This window comes from Barbus barbus (assembly GCF_936440315.1).
Source record: "Barbus barbus genome assembly, chromosome: 4".
Classification (NCBI taxonomy): domain Eukaryota; kingdom Metazoa; phylum Chordata; class Actinopteri; order Cypriniformes; family Cyprinidae; genus Barbus; species Barbus barbus.
The window spans coordinates 16,907,093-16,930,015 of NC_136732.1; the positions used below are offsets into that span (position 1 = coordinate 16,907,093).

General features: G+C 38.3%; 2 protein-coding genes across 2 annotated transcripts; one reads left to right on the top strand and one right to left on the bottom strand.

Moving 5' to 3' along the window:
- Window positions 1–421: 421 nt before the first annotated feature.
- On the bottom strand, window positions 422–10,647 carry LOC306867880 (ADP-ribosylation factor 1-like). Its single transcript, XM_079413815.1, has 5 exons — window positions 10,560–10,647; window positions 4,832–4,989; window positions 4,191–4,301; window positions 3,981–4,105; window positions 422–2,524 (listed from the first exon to the last, which is right to left on the bottom strand). The coding sequence occupies exons 2-5, from the start codon at window positions 4,977–4,979 to the stop codon at window positions 2,363–2,365; spliced, it is 546 nt and encodes a 181-aa protein (XP_079269941.1). The 5' UTR covers window positions 4,980–4,989; window positions 10,560–10,647; the 3' UTR covers window positions 422–2,362.
- A 2,352-nt stretch (window positions 10,648–12,999) lies between these two features.
- On the top strand, window positions 13,000–22,398 carry LOC306864373 (protein Wnt-9b-like). The gene is made up of 4 exons (XM_079408368.1): window positions 13,000–13,151; window positions 14,276–14,529; window positions 15,944–16,209; window positions 19,274–22,398. Exons 1-4 carry the CDS (start codon window positions 13,066–13,068, stop codon window positions 19,742–19,744), a joined length of 1,077 nt encoding a protein of 358 aa, XP_079264494.1. The 5' UTR covers window positions 13,000–13,065; the 3' UTR covers window positions 19,745–22,398.
- The last annotated feature ends 525 nt before the right edge of the window (window positions 22,399–22,923 follow it).

The following is a 22,923-nucleotide window of genomic DNA, read 5'->3' on the forward strand; positions in this document are numbered from 1 at the left end:
GACAAGACCCCAATAGGATATTTAAGATTTCAGGATTGATTTATGAGAGAAAAGTTATTTGAAATTATTCAACAGAATGTGTATTAGTGGTTCTTTATGAAAGCTGTAATGTCTTGTGCAGGACCTGTTTGGGTGTCCACATATCAAAGAGGCTGGACAATGAAGTAAAATGTAAGCAAACTGTTAAGGTAAATAAATAATAAAAGCTCAGAGTTAACGTTGACTTGATGTCTTTATAAGGCATTGTATTTGTCAATCTGATAACTATATAACTCTTGCCTTGTCAGTGTCAGCATCAGTTCCACAGCACCACCTGCAGTTGAACTAGTGTCTGACATAACCACACCAGAGCTCCACCAATAGGTCCCATGAAGATTTGAATAATGACAAAAGTTGTAAAATAAAGGAACAACAACAAATCAATTGTAATAGAGATCTCTTTATTATAGTGCATTTATCAGATGTTACAAGATGGGTTTTAAAAAAAAAAAAGCTAAAAACAAAAACCATTTCAGTAAAAGAAAACAAACATGTGCACACGTTCCTTGCTCCTATTATTTTACAGAATTTTTGAAATTAAAGCTTCACATCTGAACATAGGATAGCTAAATGAAATCTGCAAGCTAAATACATTTTCATACTCATACATTTAATTACTTATCATAGATGATGCTTATTCAAATAAATCTTTATCTACTACAGTAGATCTGTATCAGAATAACTAAAAGGCCAAAAAACATTATTAGAGTTATGAAACATGAATTTGGTGACAGACAAAGGGGGAAGAAAACAAATGAATAACATGCATTCACGTTGCTATCACATTTCACACATGGTGAAACGTCACCTATTCCCTTGTGAGAGGTCAGTACAGGGTTAGGACCACTGCAATCATTACAGCACAATGTTCAATGCTGTATTCAACACTGCAGTTGCCTTTGGAATATGAAGGAAAACAAAACATGTTTGTCAGTTTTGGATTATTTTAAGATGCGTGTACACGTTCTCAAAGCGAACTTCTCTCTGCTGGTGCTTGATACTATCAGTGACCTGTTTCAAAATGGACTGGTGCATCAGGTAGAGCAGCCATCAACCGATGAAGAGAAACAAGGAAGGAGGAAAGAATGTGAGAAATGGAAGAGGGAGGACTAAAGCTGGCTAGAGGAGTTTGCATTTTGACCTGCAGCTGTTCTGCAATTCTCTCATACCAACCGAGGAACCACTGGAGCTCGTTGGCGACTGGATCAGTCACAGATGTGCCTGGATCTTCACCTATCTATCAGGTGTCTCAATTTTAGATTACAATAGGGAGAATGAATGCATCTCAAAAAGCCCTTAGTGGCCTCACCTGAACACTCATGAGATTCTGACTGTACATATGATGCAGGACAACTTGAAAGAGACCATAAAAAAAAAAAAAAAAGCCAAAAGGATCACTGGAGTGGGAGCAGCTCGCAAAAGGCCTCGCTGCTCCAGCAGAAGGCCCTCCATACTCCCACAAACGCTCATCACTTCTGCAGTTGTCTCTTACATGGCAATCACACATGTAAGGCTGTTAGTTAGTGCCTGGGATCTGATTAGATGATCAGCAAGATCCAAAAACAAAAAAACAAAGCAGACACACAGGGTCAAATGATTTCTTCCCCACAGTTCAAGATGTACAAACTGACTTTGTGTAAACGAAAGGTTTCACAGGCTTGTGCTTGAATGCGCTTGACTGAGGACAGCAGTAGGGAAAGCGAGCTGGTGTTCACATGGAAAGCGTCATGTGACGTACCTGAAAGCATTAGCATGATTTTCAAATAACGTGAAGAATGGATGGAAAAGAAATGTCACTTTATTGTCTGATTTATTCCTTCTTTTTTTCCCAACCTGATGCAGGTTACAATGAGTTTTATCAAATGTGGGGTCAAAGAATGGCAACTCACACCTTGTAACATTTTAGACATGCGTGATTGCTTTAAACATTGGGAAAGGGACAAATCAGGCCTATAGTCTGGTTTCAGTGAATTAGGTAACAGAAATATTTAACATCCTGGGTCATTCTTTGCGTGCAGAAAACCATGGGGAGAGGAGGGAGAAGAGAGAGAAAGAGAGAACCGTGCTGTACACTGAGTGTCTATTTTGAAAGGCACAGCAAGGCTACTCCCACCCTCAGTTCACACACACATACACACGTAAACACACACACTCTTGCATGTGTATTAAAGACAGCACTGAGCAGAGCCTCTGACGTATACAAGACTGGACAAGAAAAAGAAATGGATAAACTGGGCAACCGGGCAAGACTGAAACCAGTGCTGTCACCCTTCACACACATTCATACACACAGCGCTGACAGAAGAGGAGAGGTTGGAATGGATCATTTAGCGTTTTTGAGCTGGTTGGAGAGCCAGTCGAGCCCTTCGTATAGGCCATCCCCACTGGTGGCGCAGGTGGCCTGGATGTACCAGTTACGATGACGCAGGGAATGAAGGCCGAGCTTATCTGTGATCTCAGCTGCGTTCATCGCGTTGGGCAGGTCCTGTTGCGCAACGGATGAAAAGAGCAATGCAGTCAAATACTGAGCTTTTTAAAAACACCTTTTTTTGATTTGCTCGACATTGATTCATAAAAACGCAAGATCTTTCTGGCTATGCCTATTTTTACTGGCTGTGTGAAAATGTGCTGGCCCGTCGTGCAGTTGTCATTGTGTTCTGCTGAACTAACTTTAATGACTCATATGGGCCAGTTCATTTGAATGAATCAACAACATAAACAAAAACGTGGCCAGTGTAGTAGTTAAAAAAAAGTGGCCAGTGTAGTAGTTAAAAAAAAGATGAGTTAGTGGTTTGAATCAGTCTAAAGTACTGGTGCATTTAATCTACAGCATTTACAGAGAGGTAAAAAAAAAAAGTCTATTTTAATATGCAATCTATTCTTGTGATGACAAAGCTAGATTTTAATCAGCAAATCTGAAATAAGTATAATATGCTGAATTGGTGCTCAAAAAACATTTATTTTTATTATCAATGTTAAAAACAGCTGCTTAATATTTTTGTGTAACCAGTGATACTTTTTTTCTATATTGTTTGATTAGTAAAAAGTTAAAAAACAAAACAGCATTTATTTAAAATATAACTTTTTCCTTACAACAAAAGTCTTAACTCTCACTTTTGAGAAATTTCAAAGGATAGTTCACCCAAAAATGAAAATTCTATCATTAATCACTCACCCTCATGTCGTTCCAAACCCGTAAGACCTTTGTTCATCTTCGGAACACAAATTAAGATATTTTTGATGAAATCTGAGAGCTCTTAGACCCTCTCATAGACAGCAAGGGTCCTTACACGATCAAGGTTCAGAAAAGATCAAGGTCTAGTCTAATTTTACAAAGCCACGAGAATACTTTTTATTCCACATTTTCGTCTCTATTGTTTCTCTTGTGGACGCGTGTTCACGACAGTACATGACGCAAGCGCTGATCCAGATCCAGCGTGATGACGTTGAACACATGCCTTGTGTTCAATATCATCACGCCGTGTGTTCAACGGCATCACTGGACCTTGATCGTGTAAGGACCCTTGCTGTCTATGGGAGGGTCTGAGAACAACATGAGGGTGAGTAATTAATGACAGAATTTTCATTTTTCGGTGAACTATCCCTTTAATGCCGCTGAACAAAATGCCTGCTAAATAAAAGAACTAATTTCTTCAAAAAACTTTTGAACAGCAGTATAAGCAAAATCGATAAATGTGAAATATTCCTTAAGAAAGAAACTAGTATACCTTAATCTGAATCTAATCAAATCCAAACAGATTTTAATTAAGAGCTGGTGAATCAGAATTAAATCAAATCAGAACTATATTGATACCCAGGCCAATCAATGAAACACACATGACATCAACCACAGCAAAAGTCAGAAAAGGAACCAAATGAATACTTGGACTGCTGTGCTGACGCTTCTTGCGTTTAAAGAATTTAGTTTTTCTCCCTTTTACCTGTTTGTTGGCAAAGACGAGCAGAACAGCATCTCTCAACTCGTCCTCCGCCAGCATCCTCGTCAACTCCTCCCTCGCCTCATTCACTCGCTCCCTATCGTTACTATCCACAACAAAAATCAGGCCTGTGGAAATAAAAGTGACAGACTTAAGTATGCACTCAAGAGTTGCTCAATACCTGGTTCTCTGTGTGTCTGTGTGGACACTCACCTTGTGTGTTTTGGAAATAGTGCCTCCAAAGCGGCCGGATCTTATCCTGACCACCCACATCCCACACAGTGAAGCTGATGTTCTTATACTCTACCGTCTCAACATTAAAACCTGCAAAGAGAAAAGGGGACAAGTTAAACACTGGCTCAAAGAAAAGAGGGACAGATGCAATGACGGCGAAAAGGCATGAACTTCTTGTGTCTCATGCTGGGGCCCCACTCGAATAATGCTACAGCCCGAGGGCAAAGAATTTTTACACATACAGACAGCAGAGAAAGAGATGGGATAGAGGGATAAGATAGGACACAAAGAGATGGAATGAGATGGGGAAGGAAGGGACAATGGATAAAAGTAAATTAAGAGTTAAAAATACAGGAAACTTTTTTTCTTAAAATCAAAGTAAGCCTTTCTAATGACTAATTTCAGAGCTGGTTGAATTGATTCATGCCTTACAACTTTTTAATTTATGTTTTTTAAATGCCCATGGAGAAAATAACATTTCCAGAACCAAGCGCACTAAGAGAAATAAAACAGCAGTACTCATGAGATGTATACCAATACGATGGTGAAAAATAAGTTTGGTAGCCTGAAATAGGGAAAACTGAGAAAGAAAGCATGGTAAAAGTGCAAGAATCACAGACCGATAGTGGGGATGGTGGTGACTATTTCTCCCAGTTTCAGTTTGTACAGGATGGTGGTCTTTCCAGCAGCATCCAAGCCAACCATCAGAATTCTCATCTCTTTCTTCCCAAAGAGATTCTTAAAGAGGCCTGCAAACATATTCCCCATGGTGGCGGATCTGCAGAGAAGAACAGAGAAGGTGGATGGAATTAGATCTTATACGCCAGAGAAACAAGTGCGCAGCCCTCTTTAGAATTTTGTCTTTGAACTTCTGTTTTTGCGGTAGCCCTATAGCATCACTGTTGAAGAGTAATTAGCTGGTGAAATGGATAAACTTTAACAAAAGATTTCATGTACATTTTAATGTTTGAAGCAGATGTCAAATCTCAGTAGACCAATAAGATTTTAAAACAAGCAATAAATTCATAAATTCGTACGACTTTACCTTCACATCGTGGTTATAAAAAAGGAAGACAGAAGACTAGTTACATAAGGTCTATAGAGGAGAAAAATGCCTCCCTCAAGTCACTGTCCAATTGAAATTACTGACCAAAAAAACCCCAGCAACTTCATTACTACAGCCAAACAATATTTTGACTGCCTGAAGATGGTGTCACATAATAACAATGATTGGGGTGGAAACTGAAAAACAGAAGCTTAAACCCTGCAAGCGGCGACGATTCAAGTCAAAGCACTCAACCCCAAATCACTCTGCTGTAAGATGCAAATTCAGATATCTGCTAAATAAATGCATAGTATCCATTTGAAAGAAATTAAAGACCCAAATGACACAATCCATACACAGGAAGTGATTAAGCGTTCAATGTGCCATGAATGCTTGTTATGGTTCAACCACATCTGACTGAGGAAACAAGTGTAGGTCAAGGCTGATTCACCATGTGAAGAGAAAGGAGGAGGAGGAGAGACAGAGAAACAAAAGACCCAGCAGTGATGAGGTGAATGCAAGATGCCATCGGTGGAAAGAAGAGTACAGGAGGTAACCAGAAACCTGACAAACCTGTAAGAGGAGACACCTGCTCTCTGAATTAATCAGAGACACAGAGAGAAAGGGCTGGAGATCCTGGTCCCCATCGACTGAGTTACACTCTAATCCCAACTGTAACTCAAGCGATAAACTACAGTTTTAGACCATGAAGCCAGCATATCCCTATTCAGACTGTCAGTCCATCTCTCCTTTTTTGTGCCTAGATGATTTGGGACATGTTTAAAGACATGTTTGAAGAATTATAAACCGAAAACCATAATAATTCAGAAATTTGTTTGTTTGGTTTCATGCAATAGATGGGTTACCTTGTTAATCTGCTTCAAAACCTGTAGTGTATGAAAAATGTAAGATCTGTACTGATACAATCATTCATCAGTCTACTTATTACATTGATACTTCGGCCTTTGAGTATTTTAATTTATAATTTTCGGTAGTTAATAAAGAAGAAGTTCATCTAAAGCCTGGACTCTCAAACCACTGAGTCTGAATCCAGAAAGACTTGCCGTTTTGGACAAAAATGCAGCAAACTTGCAGGAGAGATTGAATCTGATTCACTGAGCTTATTTTATGTGTTTGCCACTGTTTCAATCATGATTCAATTATAATGCCATGAAGCACAGTGATATTTTGAATAGTTCTGTAATTTTTAAAGATTTCATTTTATTTTAAGGTGAGCTTAAAGGGTGCACTACTATGAAAAATCACACAGCTTCAGTAAGACATCAATAAGAAAAAAGTATTATTTCATAGATATTGTTAATAATAGTTGTTCATATTAAAATATGTTAATACATGACCTAGACTATTTATTTAGCAAAAATCCTGTCATTTTAATAAATATTACATGAAATTTATCAAAAACTGTTGCTTGCACATTGAACGTCTATGTAAATACTTCATAAACAGACTTTAAATATTAACTGATGGTTGTCACTTTAAGTTAAGTTAATCGTTTTCTATGGATTCTATCAACTAAAATCTGCAGAATAGCTCTGACCTTTGCCAACCAGCATCAACTACTCCAGACTGTAAATCTGTGGAAAATCAGGGCAAAAACTGTGTAGTGTATTCCAGCCATGAGAGACTATAGATAAATTGACATCCATTTAAAAAGAGGTTTATAATGAGGCTAGTTTCTGTGTTCATCCCCATTAATTAAATGTTTTATTGGTTTGTTTTATTTGATTTTTGAACATGTGTTACTTAGCTGAACGTGGATAGATGTTGCAATGTGCTTAAATGACACTTCACTATGAATATATAACTGATCGACTTGAATGCTTTGTTGCTTGATTTTAGTGTCCTGGTTTTTTGTGATTGATTTTGTACCGTCAAAAAAATATTTTTACAATTATTCTTTAAAAAATGTGCTTAAAATAAACAAGAATATTTAATAAAACATGATGTGAGCTTAATGGGAACAGGGGTGTGCTTAAAGGGTACACAAATGTACCCATTAAGCACAGCCACACTTTTTGAATTTAATTATGTATATCTTAACTAAATGCTTTTGTCATTTAAAATAAAATTTAATATTTCTGTGTGAAAGATTAATATTTTAACATAACTTTTAGTACTGAAACCAATATCTTCTTGTACACTAAAAATGTCTCAAAGTAGATTTTGGTGAGCTTAATAGGTACGTTTACCCTACTCAATCTGAAGAAATGTACTTTGTCTAGTCTACTGAGTCTAATTGTGGCACAAAAGTTAGGCGCTAAGAATGGTGTGAGAACACACCCAATGAGATTGTGAGAGCAGTGTCCTTTGGGTAAAAAGAAAAAAGGTAGGGCTTCAGAATGCAGTGACACCAGAGTTGAAACAAAGTCCCAACAGAACAAAAGGACTACATAAGCTTCAAACTATTTGAAAAACACCCTTTTTGTTTAAATGATGTGCTCTACAAGGGGCCACATCATTGGAAGAAGTCCCAGCAAATACAAGGAAGTGCTACAAAAAAATTTGACTCATTCTGTAACTTGCACATTTTCACAGGCTGACTCGCTGATCAGTCAGACGGGTTGCATTGTGGTCGATGTGTGTTTCAGATAAGGAAAGAAAAGGTAAGACCAGACGTTTTGGAGAAATAATGGACCAATTCAAAGATTTTTTTTTTTTTTATCGGCCATAGGGTATGTCAGCAACAAATTAAGCCACATCAATTATTTACAAGAACCATAGAAATGTAATTATTGAGTAGAAAAGGTGAAACGAGAAACTCTTGCTAATGAAGTTGCTCTAGACATACATTAAACTCTGCCCTGTGTAAATAAAGCTAGAACCTCACACATTACATTGAAGATTATTTCGATCATCAGTCTACAAAGCCTTGATCAAATTTAAAAAATATATATGATGCCAGTAACATGTTTCAGTGACTGTCTTAACATTTAAATAAAAATTGGTTGTGTTAAGTGAAACTTTGCTCTTTCTCCACAGTGATTCACTTTATCCCTCTGTGCAGCAACACGTCTATAAATCATGCATCAAATGTGATGAGTATTGCTGACTTTTTATTTTTTGTTGTTGTTTCCACTGGTTACAACAGACTGAGCTAGTCATGCTGAAACTGATGGCATTTAACGTTAAGGCCAAGCTTCAATAACGACCCCATTCTTACTGTGAAGTCTTCACCTTAATACTTAAATGCAGAGTAACATTCACTTACACTACCATTCAAAAGTTTGGGGTCGGTAAGATTTTTTTATGATTTTGAAAGAAATCTCTAATGCTTACCAATGCTAGATTTATTTGATAAACCTGTAATATTGTTAAATATTATTACAACGCAAAATAACACTTTTCTATTTTAAAATCTAATTTATTCCTGTGATGTCAGTTGAATTTTTAGCATAATTATTCCAGTCTTCAGTGTCACATGATCCTTCAGAAATCATTCTAATAGGCTGATTTGATGCTCAATAAACATTTATTTTCAATTTTTTATAAGCTGAAAGTTCAAAACAACAGCATTTATTTGAAACAAATATTTCGTAACATTATAAAAGTTTACTGTGAATTTTGATCAATTTCCAGCATCCTTGCTGAATAATACATTTAAATAATAATAATAAACAATCTTACTGAACCCAAACTTTTAAACAGTAGTCTAAATTGTGTTTCTCCTGTGTAACTCCAGCAGCTGTCTGCTAACATTTACAATAACTGACTTTCCCTAAAACACACATTACACACAGAAAATGTTTATTTTCCCTGCAGGGAGTATCAGCAATCTAAATAATGATGTATAAAGTTATGCATGAAAGACAGAATGCTCTGGCTAATAAACAACTCATAATGAGAGAAATCAACATCTTCCCATCCAGCTGAGTCCCATCATATGCTCGAAAAATAATAGCAGTGATCAAGCTGATTAATCATAACCTTAAATATTTACTTTTAAATGATGTACAAAAAACATCCATAAAAACAAACCTGGTGTCAAATACATCCAGATCTCTAATAGGTCAATCAAGTGAGATTAAACACTCTTGATACTTGCAAGATATGAGAATGAAAATGCTCATCTAACGTGCAAAAAGATCAAAGACTGAAATGGTTACGACAAACCATTTATCAGGCATACTAGGAAGTGAGAGCATAACAGAGGCTAGAGAAAAATCACATGACAACATCTGATCCCATCCACAGTTTGAATGTTGCGACAGAGACAACCAATTATAGCGAGAAATGCTTCCCACCTAGAAATCAACACGCCAGTCATTCATAATCAGGATGTCTGGGAGGCTGTGCTTGCTTACAAGACACCTTACAGAAGCGGTACAACTACACGAATAAAAACAGATCTAGTTCTCACCTGACCTAGAACTGAATGGAGGTTAAAAATCATAATTTACAGCGAACTACAAGCACACTTTGAGTGAATCGATCCCTTCATACATTAGTGAAACCTGGTGTTTGACACCTGCCAGTTATGTAGAAACATGAAAGATGACATACTATCACTGTTTTTATTTATTTATTATTTTTACATAACGTTACTCGGTTCTCAAATTTTTTATGATGCAAAAGACTGGATCAATCCCGTTCTCGCTTGTCAAAAAGCAAACCACTTTAGACCTGCATGAGGTTATACAGGCACCATTTCTGTTGAACTCGTAAAAACAGACGCACACAAGCAATAAAGCGTCAGTTTCTTCGTACAGAAGGATCTCAGAAACACGGCCTAACAATCATTCAGATTACGCACAGTAGCTGTAATGCTGATTTTGAGTCACTCTGATCTAATAATTTGTTGAATTCCTCATTCGTTTATGTTTACACTGCTAGCTAAGAGAACAACTAGATCTCACAATCAACGCAGACTGTCGGCGTTCATTATAAAGGGATCATTCAGCTCGTGTCGCGAGCGACGCCTTGTCGTCTGCTATGTGCTAAGGGCGCAGGCCAGATAACTAGATCGATCACTGTTTACTTCGCTGCTACTTATTTACTCCGGTCACTCCCGAGAAGCTATACAATTTTGAAGAATGTAAAAACATGTTTACTTGAAAAGGGGGCGATGAAAATGTCTGTATATTCGGATAAGTAGTTGTGCAGCTCCACATCAGCTAAGCAAACATCCGTTAGTTAGCCTGTTAGCCTCCCTGACTGAAACGATAATTCATTAACCGAAGTCACGGTTTCTGAGAGCCACATGTAGACGACAGGTAAATTAAAAGACCTCTATATGACATACGTCAGAATGACAACGCAAAATGTGTAGTTTCGACATTATTTACCTTTTGGTGCAGTTTCGCTACAATTTTTCCGGTACTCCTCCTCACCGCTAAAAAACAAAATGGCGTCTTTCTCTAGTCCGAGGACGGTGGCGTCATGGGCCCCGCCTTCGCGTAAGCGTTGTCCAATCACATCGTCCAAAGTGTTTGCGAAACCCCACCCCGTTGTTGTCGTCGTCCAATGACTGCATCGTGGGCGTGGGGGCCGAGGTACGCGTGTACAGGCCGCCTCTTCTCATGCAAAATGAAAGATTAGTCGACCTGAAAATATATGCCCCTGATGAGAAACTGATGTTTTCGAAGCGCGCTAACCAGAGGAATGAGTAAATATGAAGTAAAAGGATAAATGATTTGAAGGCTGTGTTGGAAGAGGACTTTATAAATACATGAGAATCAGATAAACTGCTTTGAGTGTAGCCTGTAGTGTTAACATAGGTACTGTATGAGGTTACCCTCTAGTGGCATAGATGCTACAACGTGTCAAGTGCCTGTCCTACATCGCCAATAATTATAATAATAATAATTTGTCATGTCTTAAATCCTTAGCGAGGTTATTATAGTTAAAAAACTAAACCATTTTATTATTATTATCATTATTTAACTTAAAATAAACGTTTAGTGAAATAAAATAGAGAAAAACTTTCAACTAGTAACCAGGACAATAAACATCTATGAAAACTATTTTTAAAATAATGAATAAAATAATAATAAAAATGACAAATCACACACCAGAATTACTGACGCTTTAACTAAAATTAAAACGGAAAATATCAATTCAAATGTTTAAATGTATAAATCCTTTAAAAAGTATCTCAGTGATAGGTTAAAATAACACTGATACTTAGAAAACATCAGTTAAACAAACTTGTTTGACACTTTTCGTTGTATTACCGCATTTATTTATTAGTTATTTTTCTTAAATCTTGATGATCTGGTCATGAATATTTCATCATATTTTCATCAAATCATAAAATCAATAGTCCACCAGATGGTGTAATATATTCTTCTTGATCCACTGAGCTATACTGTATTAATTCTGCAGAATTTAGACAGACTATAGTCCAGTCAGCAGAGGGTGCTACAGTTCAGACAAATCAAGCAATTACCAATCCACTGAAGCCACAATGATTCAGCTATTGGCAGCTCATTGAAGATTGTACTTGAATTGCACATTCAAAATTTTAGGTCAGTGTGGGACTTATCTGGGTCAGCAGTGACGATTTTAAAGTACTTTTAACATAAAAGCTGGGTACCTGGAGAGTCTGCCATTAAATGAATGAAGTTAATTATATTTTTAGGCTGAAGCTTCTTTCAAGTTGCACCAATAGCAATGACAAAGAAGTATGACCAAAATGGACCAGACCTAAAAAAAATACATAAAATACATAAATGGACCAATTGTCGGAAAGATAATTCTATTTTGGTGTTATAGTAACAGCCCAACAAAGTTAACTCCCCCAGGGGGGTGGGGGAGTGTGAAAAATACCTTTCTCAAGGACTAAACTCCTGAAATGCAAGTTTATCTAACAGCTTTTCATCTAACAACAATATAAGTTCATCTAACAACAGTGGCACCGATCAAGAGTCTGATATCCAATATATTACTGTCAACAAGATAAACTTATTTTAATAAATAGTGACATGCATAACACTCTTTAATTTAGTATCAGCTTAAGTGTTATCTGCTGTATCATTTCAAAGACTTCAAAACAATTTTCAACTAAACAAATTCATCTCTATTCAAGAATCCAGCACTCATGATAGAAAGACAATTGTGTCTCCTCTTAAACATTATATTCACCCATATTATTCTCATTTCACAAACAGGCCTATGTCTCATTTGTATTGTTTGGACTGGTCACCGCAAGCAGGAAGTGCACCTGGCACACCTCCGTCATAAAGGTGGGTGTCTTAAACAAAGAAGGTGACATCATAAGGGAAATGTGGAGCCCGGTTGGTCAGTCACTGATGGAGGCGAGAGGAACTGAGATGAAAGATCAGTCATGATTAGTTCTATATCTTGTGCTTAGTGATGACAACAGCATCAAAGACGCCAGTGTGTTAATGATGCTGAGGAAATGAGAATGGAGCCACAGTTTGTAAACAAGGTGTTGGAATAAAACGAGAGTAAACAGACACTCATTATCCTTATAATGAACTCAGAAAAGAAAAATAAGAAGAATAGCATTTATAGCAAATGTTGATCAATTTTTAATCCATATCTTCCATGATCAGAAATAAAAGGAAAGTTGTCTGAATCAGCCCTAAATAAATGTGAACCATTCAGCAGGTAAACGCACCTGCTAATATGTAGGGAAATATCGTTTCCCTGGCAATGGGCGGAGTGACTGATGATTCAATAAGTTTGGCGCGCCTCACCCCTCTCGGGACCGCGCCTCCCCAAGGGCTAAAATGAGTTTCTGCCCCTTTAAGAAGTTGAGCTGTCCAGCACAGCTGGGATTTCAACACGGACAGATAGCGCAATGAAGAGCAGCGTCGACCCGTCATCATGTGCACCGGGCTTCCGAGGACTGCCTGTCCGCTGCGACTTTTTGCCCTCTGCATCCTTCTCTCCCACGCAGCAGCCTATTTCGGGTCAGCAGAGACTTTTATATCCTCTATCTTTTCTGAATTCATGGAAATTGGCTCTGACTGCATTATTGTTGTATTTTACATGGAATCGAATCATTTTAAGTTGCGGCAACAGTTGGAGATATTTGGTGATACTGAATGCCCCATGCGCAATTACGCATATCTTGTGATTGGTTGTATGTTTTACAATCACGTTTAACACCTACATTGCAGGTTGGCTGTTACAAATAATCAAATTAGGCAAAATTAAATAATTATTTGTTGAATGTGACATTTTAAAAATTATTTAAATATGGAAGACTTTTTGTCTGCTCTTAAAAAGTAGCTACAAGTAACACAATTAGATGTAATTTTATGCTTTTTAAAATACAACAACAAAAAAAAACATTGTGTCTAAAATATTTCATTAGTGTGCTTCGGGTCGATTATTGGTGTTGAGCGCAGCGCAGTGTATGGATCCAGATGTCCTCCAATGGTTTGGCACCGCGTCCTTACCCTCGCACTACCTGATAATTAAGATCTTTCTGGCTTACCCTTATATGACGTTGCCCCACTGGTGTTTATAATAAGAATCCTATAAACACGTAAAAACACTCTGCAATTGTTTTTTATTTAAGAGTGCTTACTTAAGTTTGTTAAGCGCCACAGTAGCGTTTCCAATAGCCAAGGGCGCTCACACTAGTCTACAGAGTGACTGGGGAAAGAACACATGTAGTTTTGTGCATTATTTATTCAAACACGACTATTCAAATTAGGTATTTAAACACATATTCAAAGTACGTGTGCCATCACTCGGGCATTCTAGAGACAGAGAGAGAGAGAGATAAAAAAGTTAATTTGTTGCCTTAAGTTTTCAAATACAGTAGCTTTAGTGCCAAAATTTAAACTCTCAAAACTTCTTGGAAACTGGGGTGAGAGAAATAATTGTGAAAAGTTAAACTGAAGATGTTTTATAACATTATGATGAAAACGTTTTACACTCTGTCTGATGTGCTAAAAGGTCTTGAAGGTCTATTTTAGTGTATTTTTAAATGTATGAACAAATTCAAATGAACACCCTGCTGAAAATAAATGAGAGGTTTCAAATTAAGTAGTTTTAGTGACTGTAGTGTGCATGTTATCTTTAGCCTTACAGGTCGCGAGCCACTGGTTTTTCTGCCCGGTCCATTTGCCAACGAGCCTCCGAACGGTAAAGCGCACCTGAAGCAATGCGAGCAGATGACTTTGACGCGCCGGCAAAAGCGCTTGTGCCGGCGAGAACCGGGGCTGGCGGAGACTCTGAGGGAATCTGTCCGCCTCAGCCTCCTGGAGTGCCGCTATCAGTTCCGCAACGAGCGCTGGAACTGTAGTATGGATGGCCGTGGAAGCCTTTTAAAACGAGGTAAAATATGAGACCCTTCCCACAATATTGGTGTTCCATTTTGAAAACTTGACTTTAAAAGCAAATTTCTGTAAAATTTTAAACACATATGAAGTATTATTAACATTGCTTTTGCCATCTCAAGCTAAATGTACAAATGTTTTGTGAAATGTTGGAATTCCAATATGTTGGAATATGATAAGGTTGACAGTTCAGCCATTTAGCTTTGCGCTCAAGGTCATGAAACTACAAGCTGTTGTCTGATTATTTTTTTTCCCCCAAATAAAATGGTATGTCCATTTTAAAGATAGATAGATAGATTGTTTCGTTGGGAATATATAATATCACATAGTAAAACAAAATATAAAAACTTTTTAATTGTTGAAGCAACTGTTTAATGTTAATATGGAACAAAAAGAAATGACCGAATCTTGTGCATTTAAAAACCCACAAAACACAATTGTACAATTTGCTGTTTGGTAGCCTTAAATTAGTCAGAACTACTTATATATTGTCAGAAAGGTTATGTTTTAGAATTAACAACTATGCAGAAACCTCCATGTGGTGCCTGCTTCCAAACGAACATGTGCGTAATGTGCAGGATGTGAATGTGAAAGCCAAGCGTAGGTCAGTCCGCTGGTAATTAGGGACTTGGGAAGCGCGGAATCCCTGTGCGGTGAGGCCTCGCGGGGCCAGTTGAAGTATTTTTATCTCGCGGAAAAGCGCCCAGTTCTCAGAGGAAAAGGGCGGCGTGATCGCGCGCTTTCATCTGACAGAAAACTTAGTCAAAATAATAATGAATTGGATCAAAATACACGCCTTGTCTCAGCTCTGATCTAAGCAAACAATAATACGAGGAGGTTGCAAGGAAGGATTATGCTAAGGATCGTGACAAAATACTGCACTTAACACTTAATTGGAAAAGTTGTAGGGCTATAGTTCATGCTAGAGGGTTTCCATCTACAGGCATGATAAGGGTGGGCTTTTCGTTTAAATAATAAATGTGGTAATAGAAATGCATCTCAAAAGAAAAACTACAAACAAAGATCCAGTAGCTGGACATAGCTACTCACATCCACTTTGTTATCAGTTATCAAAACTGTTTTAGAATTGCTTTAAACCTGTTTGCAATCAGAGATAATTGTTTTTTATTAATAGGCTTATTAGTTAATTCCTAAAAAGTGCTCAGTATTTAGCTTGTAATGTGAACTCCTCGTGTTGCCCCTATGAGGCGAGTCGACCTATTACTTAAAATCTTTTATTACTTTAGTACTGATATGCCTGGAATCATCATCTTATTTCAATGCACGTTATTTAAAACGGTTTTCAAAAGCACTAATAGTTTGGTTTTATTTATGTGTACGACTTCTAATGTCTATAAAGAGCTGCACACCTTTAATGCAGTCGCTCATTAATGAATGCATCACTTCATCAGGCTTTAAAGAGACGGCCTTCCTGCTCGCGGTGTCATCTGCAGCGTTGTCGCACGCGCTGGCCAAAGCGTGCAGCTCAGGGCGCATGGAGCGCTGCACCTGCGACGATTCTCCTGGTCTGCAGCACCGCGAGGCCTGGCAGTGGGGAGTATGCGGGGACAACCTCAAATACAGCACTAAGTTTCTCAAGAAATTCTTGGGGCAAAAACGGGTCAGCAAGGACCTGCGTGCCCAGATCGACGCTCACAACATTAACGTCGGCATCCGGGTAAGACGCAAAATATTAATATTACAAAATATCATGTACGCTCTTTAGTATAAAGTGTACAAAGGGGGTTCTCGTAACGATGTTTCCCTAGTGAACCATTCTCAAATGAATTTTTTTTTTGTCTTAATTTGCAGAAAATATAATCTAAACAACCTTTTTGCACTATAAAGATCCATTAGTAGAACTGAAGGGTTCCATGGATGTTAAAGATTCTTCATGGAATCCTGTATAAAACCTTTATTTTTAAGCGTGTCACCTACATGATCCAGTGTCATCCAAAGTTTGGAGAGAGCATATATGTAAGGGTTAACTCTTTAACACTATACCGTCCTCTCTTGGTTGATGGTGTGCGGTCTTCTAGTCCATTGTTGCCCAAAGGAGAGTTCAGCGAGTGGGGTGAGGCAGGTAGGTGAGCAGGTATTGGCCAGCTCTCTAGAGCCAGGTGTTCCTTTCCCTGGTCCAGGCATGACAGCGCTTGCTGTGGAGGCCCTCTTCAAAATTAGAGGTCTCCCATGAGGGCGATTATGCAGAGGCCTCTGTAATATACAAGCATTTTTTCCACCTACTGTATGCCTCCCGCTCTAACAGTCTCCATGCTGCTGCTGCTGTCGTTGCCGCCACTCTCTCAGACTTTCATAAATCCTCATAACATCCTTCAAAACAGTTCTGTTACCAGGAGACTGGCAGCCTCAGGGAAAGACAGAGGGAACGAAAAAGGGGGAGGGTTTACGAGGTTCACCGAAAGAGTAAGAAAAGAACGGCTGGACAAACTCGGATCTTATCTTATCAGTCTCCGGTTTTGTTGTTTCCCACAGTTGACACCTCAGGCCACAGATGGCGGTTAACAAAAACAAGAAAAGGTGGCTGAGGTCTTGTTTTCCCCTCCCCTGTCAGATTCTCTCCGTTTCCTCGCTTCTTCTCTGTATTGCTCATGTGGCCCTGGGGTGGGAGCTCATACCTGTGTAGGGTGGAACACCCCCATCGACCATTTGACCTCCCCATCTCCCCTTGGGCCCTTTCGGATAGACTGATTTGCTCTGCAGCTACCTCTGCAGTATATGTGAAATGAAGAGAGGAGAATTAAAAGGAGAAATAGATCAACAGTCAACAAGTAAACCATTTGATTTGGCTCCTAAACTCAGAGTACCAATACTTTGAAATTGAAAATGGAGAGCGAGAGAGCAACAGAACAAAGATGAAAATGTGCTGATCTGAGCATAGAACAGGGATGGTGGTCTTCAAGAGGTGCAGGTCAGAGTTGAAAGACCACCAGCTCAGGCATTCCCCCTGCATCCATCATCTACACCATGTCAACCCAATGTTTTTAGCTCAGGGCTATGGAGTCCCAGAGTGTGAGCGGAATTACTTGGAACAGCATGTTATCCAAAATTATAAATTGTTCATTTTTACAACTTCTATGTTCATTTCCCTCCCCACTTTTGGGGAGATAATCAATAGCAGTATATTAATGTGACCTCCCAAACATGTAAAGTAGTTCTTTCTAGGCCCGTGGTTCCCAACTTTTTGGACTCCAAGGCCTCCAACTGTCCAAAACAATATTTGAAGGCACCATGACTTTTTGGTTAAGAACTAAGAAGGATTTTAAAAGTACACGTACTCACAATATCTAACTGATTAAACATTTGAAAAAAGTAGGCCTATATTCACTTGTATATTTAAAGCACATGGAGCTTTAAAGATTTTAATTTACATGACTTTTTAGGTCTAGAAATTCTACTTTTAAAACTACACTAGTAAAAATAGTATTATATTTCAAATACATTTATTTCATACTAAGTAGAGTTCAAATCTATTAACATATTTACTAAGAGATAGTTTGAGACTTACTGATATAAAAATTATAATTAAACTTTATTTGGCGTACTACATGTGTGCACAATGCACATTTCTTAATATTAAGTTTAAAATGTGTTTTAACCCATAAGAACCCACGGTGACGCAGATTTCACAAACAATGGTGAATATCTGGAAAGTCTTTTTAAAGCATTATCCCACACTTTCAACTCAGGAAGTCCCTAAGTGACATATAATGAACACCCAGGTTCAGTCATGTGAGAATGTGTGCATTTTTTTGTTGCCATGGCAACATTTCCAAAATGGTGTTCTATCTGATTAGCACATGTAGCAGTGTCAGCAATTTTTAAAACGCTTGGTTTTGTTACTAAAGGTATGTTTCGACCCATGCAACAATTCTAATATTTTAATAAAATATCCTTTTTTAAGATTACTCTTAACCTGATTTTAATACATTTCTTGAACAAATTGATATAAAACAAGTTACAAAGATATTGTGGTGACATATGGCACATCGGGCAATTAACCTTATAAGAGTAGTTGGAATTTTAATGTGACATATTTTTCACATTAAAGGGATAGTTCACCCAAAAATGAAAATGTGATGTTTATCTGCTTACCCCAAGGGCATCCAAGATGTAGGTGACTTTGTTTCTTCAGTAGAACACAAACGAAGATTTTTAACTCAAACCGTTGCAGTCTGTCTGTCATATAATGTCAGTCAGTGGGACTCACGGCTTTGAGAGAAAAAAAAAACATACACAGACAAAACCAAATTAAACCCTGTGGCTCCTGACAATACATTGAGGTCTTAAGACACGAAACGATCGGTCTGTGCAAGAAACTGAACAGTATTTATGAAGTTTTTTACCTCTGATCCGCCGCACGGATATCGTCAGGAGCCACAGGGTTTAATTTGGTTTTGTCTGTGTATGTTTTTTTTTTTTCTCTCTCAAAGCCATGAGTCCCATTGACTGCAATTATATGACTGAAAAAAATCAACACAATCACTGAAGTGTGAATATCTCCATAAAAATGAATTGTTTCTCTTTAAAATCTTCTTTAGTACCAAATTTCCATGTGAAAAGGTCATAGTCAATCCATAAAGTGAGACCAAACTTTCAGCATCCCATATTGAATCCTCTCTTCCTCTCCTCAGATTTCTTAGTTTCTGTTTAAATTTCACAGGATCATAGTGTTGTATTTGGTGTGTTCATGTCTTCACCTCTGTCTTTTCATTTCCTCTCAGGCGGTGAAGAGTGGTCTTAAGACTACTTGTAAGTGTCACGGTGTCTCCGGTTCTTGTGCTGTGAGAACATGCTGGAAGCAGCTCTCCCCGTTTCAAGACACAGTCCATCTGCTGAAGTACCGCTATGACACAGCCATTCGAGTGCATAGTGTTACCAACTCCGCCACTGGAGAGATCGAGCTGGCAAGCCCACGACGCCACAGCAACACAGGTCCCCGTCTGCGGCCCACTGAGCTGGTATTTCTGGAGGAGTCACCCAGCTTTTGCAGGCCATCGCGCTACTCCCCCGGGACGGCCGGCAGACCGTGTTCAAAGGACACCAGCTGCAGCAGCCTGTGCTGCGGACGGGGCTACAACACGGCCCTCCGCCTCACCACCCTCTCCTGCCACTGCCAGGTCCGCTGGTGCTGTCACGTCGAGTGTCAAACCTGCCTCCAAGAGGAAGAGATCTATACCTGCAAGAAACATTGATAGCAAGAAAGAAACTGAGAAGATGTTTGGGGGAAAGTGAGGAAGGTTGAGGATTGTTAATGCGTCGGCTAGACAACTAGTAGAATTGTGAGATGTTTGGAGGTTGTGATAAGGAGAAATATGTTGAGGATGATCTGCCAGTCTTACCTGGCTTAGTTGAGATGGATAAATCACTTTCTTATACTCTGGGCTCCCACATGGAGTTCCGAACAAAAGTTCAGGAGGAACATGTTCATTTAATGTGACCAATCAGTGCCTGAACAAGCATATATAAGTGCCTTTGACAGTTCTTCCAGCATTCCTCCACCACCCCAGCTCCACCTTCTTGATCGGTTACCACAAAAACCAGTCAAGGAAATCTTACTTTCGTTCTTCGGCTCAAATCTTTAACGTGGACAGCAAGCAAAATATGTATACCTCCTCTTCATTGAAGATTACATGAACCTTTTAACTCATGACACTAGTGTGGGTAAACCTGGCCATGGGTCCCAGAGCATTTGTGAGATGCTTGACTAGATTGAAATTTGCTTTTCTGCTGTCAAGGAAACTATATGGAACATTACATAATGTTTCCTAGTTTAGTGGAGGTTTGAATTGAACCAGAATTTTTTTTTTGTTCTGCAGCAATAAACCAACCTCACTGGGAGGTTGTCTGTTGAACGGTCTGTGTTGATTACACACGTATGGCAATGGACTAGAAATCTGCTGTGTAGTTATACTCAAAATGATAGTTTGGAAGTGAGACGGCAGTCTGCTCACTTATATTTCTGACTGCTTGTACTGTATATCTCTCTATTGCTCTGAGAGTCCACATATGGCTTCAAAATATACTGAGAGTATGAAGCACTTATGAATGCATTTTTTGGGAATATTATGATAAGTCTTTTATATGTAGTGAAGTACTTGCATCTGTTACGGTATTCACAGTTATAATGCTTAACAAAGATATATTACAAATGGGGGCGGGGGAGTGGTTGTGCTGATAAACTGGAAATCTACTGGGACACAGTCTACTTTCATTGACTTCTAATGAATGTTAGAGAAAGTTATATAATCAGAAATGTTTTGTTTTATATATTGAATGGCCATTAAATGGCTATACCTGGTAATAGATAGGAATGTATTTATTGCAATTAGATAAAAATGATCAACTGCTGCATCAACTTTGAGTACACTTACTGGTGTATTCCAGACTGCATTGACAAAATTTACACCTTTTTATTTACATTTTCCGTATTGCTGCACGATTTCCCGCTTTTCTGTGTAGAAGTATGCCAAAAACACAAGCATTAGGGATCGAACAGAACAAAGTGTGTCATTACAGCATGACCCAAACATCACCTCTCCCTACAGCTGCGTAGTGTGTGCAAACATCTGGGCTTCTGAGTATGTAGTCTTTATTCTACGGTTTCCCATCAAGGGCAATGAGAGTGAGTATGTCCCATCCAGAACAAAGGAAAACATCTCCTTCCCTAGTAAGCAAGGCTCTCTGGAGCCTTTGATAAAGTCCATTCCAGTCCCTTATTAGCCCATTACCAATCAGAGCAAATAACAGTGCTTTTTCTTCAGAATGTGCTGAAAGCAGAAAGAGTTGAAAGTAGGTATGCTGGATGCCCAATTGAGGCCTTTGTTACAGGGATATTTAAATAAATATATATTTTTAGTAATGTTTTGTTTATCTTTAGCTTAATTTTTTATGTTGTATTTTTTGCTGTTTGTTTATTTTACAGTTCTTAGCTGTTTTCTTTCGTTTTATTTTGAAGACCAAATATGAGTGGAAATGTTGAAAATTAGTTCTGTAGGTGCACTGCACATAAAGGCACATTTTAACTCGGATGTACACAAAGTATTACTCAAAAATGTTTTCTGTTAAAATTAAAAATGAAATGCATTTATTCACTTAACAACTAAAACTCAAATTTAAAGTATGAGAATGTGAGCGTGCACATGCCTACTTCTCTGTGTGTGTGTGTGTGCATGGTGATTCTGGGAAGGCAGAGAACTGCAGTAAAATCGGCCACATCAATCAAGTGAAAGAAAGTCCAAGCATTCAGTGACATGCCATTCAGCTGAAGCATTTGTAATGTCTAAAACGTTTGCTTCAAGAGGTTTTCAAGTTGAAGTTCATATGTATGATATGAAAGCTTTCCCCTGTAATCGATTCAGTTTCTATGAAAGAGACTTGAGAGTTCTCACACTGAGTCAGCACATGCAAATATCTGAAACTCCAAACGGTGGCTGTGAAAATCCAAATGAGATGTTTCATACTTCTATGTGGATGTGAGCGTGTTTCTCTGCTGCAACTGATGAAATGGTAACATTTATAGCACAGACATCCATAATGAGCCCTCTGTCAACCTGCGGGTTATGGAGTCTGTGTTTGTTTGTGTTGTCATAGCTTTAACAGTGTAATGTTTCACTTTGTGATTTCACGCCGGGGAGTTTTGCTACTACCTCACCCGATCTATGGGGGAAATTAAATACTAAGATATTTTTTTTCTTACTAGATATTTAAGACATTGCTTCTTTTAAAAGCTTTAGCCTGAAATACAGATGCATTTACTCTTATTCCTTTTTTTTTTTTTTTTACTTTTGTGACCTATTTCCTTATTTAAGAACCAATATATCATATTCAAATAAAATACTACATTTGTAAAAATGGTGTCTGACATTTGCCAACAGAATGCCCTCTTCAAATGAAAATGAAAAATGCTGACTTCCTTTCTGTCTCTCGCTTACTCTCTTTCTCTTTCTGTGTTTGTGGTTGCACACCTGTCCAGAGCTCTGCACGCAAACACCTGCTCTCTAGTTAAATCACAGCTAATCATGGAGCTGATGGATCCTGACCTGCAGTATTTTCCTGTCACTACTCTCAACTTGAGCCTCATTCTAATTTCATTCACCCAAAAAATATACAAATAGTTAAGCTTGCACATGATGTGCCACACACACAAACACAAAACCTAAGTAATGGACACCGGGAATCTGGCATGAGCCAAGTGAGTTTCTTATAGTTCAGCTACTGTCATAATAGTGTAGCTTTCCAGTAACAAAGCTACTTTATGAAAGGCTGTTGTAAATGTCTAAGCTGGGAGAATCCAACAGGCTCACCTCAATGGTCCTCTATTCCTCTCTCATATGTAGAATAGGAAAGTTTGATTCATTTAAATGAAGTGATG

Excerpts from the sequence above, each read along its gene's own strand:
- LOC306867880 (XM_079413815.1), bottom strand. The coding sequence starts at position 4,979 with ATGGGGAATATGTTTGCAGGCCTCTTTAAGAATCTCTTTGGGAAGAAA. Across the intron at positions 4,106-4,190 it reads CTATTTCCAAAACACACAAG|GCCTGATTTTTGTTGTGGAT; the intron begins GTGAGTGTCCAC and ends TTATTTCCACAG. Across the intron at positions 2,525-3,980 it reads TCGTCTTTGCCAACAAACAG|GACCTGCCCAACGCGATGAA; the intron begins GTAAAAGGGAGA and ends GTTGCGCAACAG.
- LOC306864373 (XM_079408368.1), top strand. The coding sequence starts at position 13,066 with ATGTGCACCGGGCTTCCGAGGACTGCCTGTCCGCTGCGACTTTTTGCC. Across the intron at positions 14,530-15,943 it reads TGGAAGCCTTTTAAAACGAG|GCTTTAAAGAGACGGCCTTC; the intron begins GTAAAATATGAG and ends TCACTTCATCAG. Across the intron at positions 16,210-19,273 it reads ACATTAACGTCGGCATCCGG|GCGGTGAAGAGTGGTCTTAA; the intron begins GTAAGACGCAAA and ends ATTTCCTCTCAG.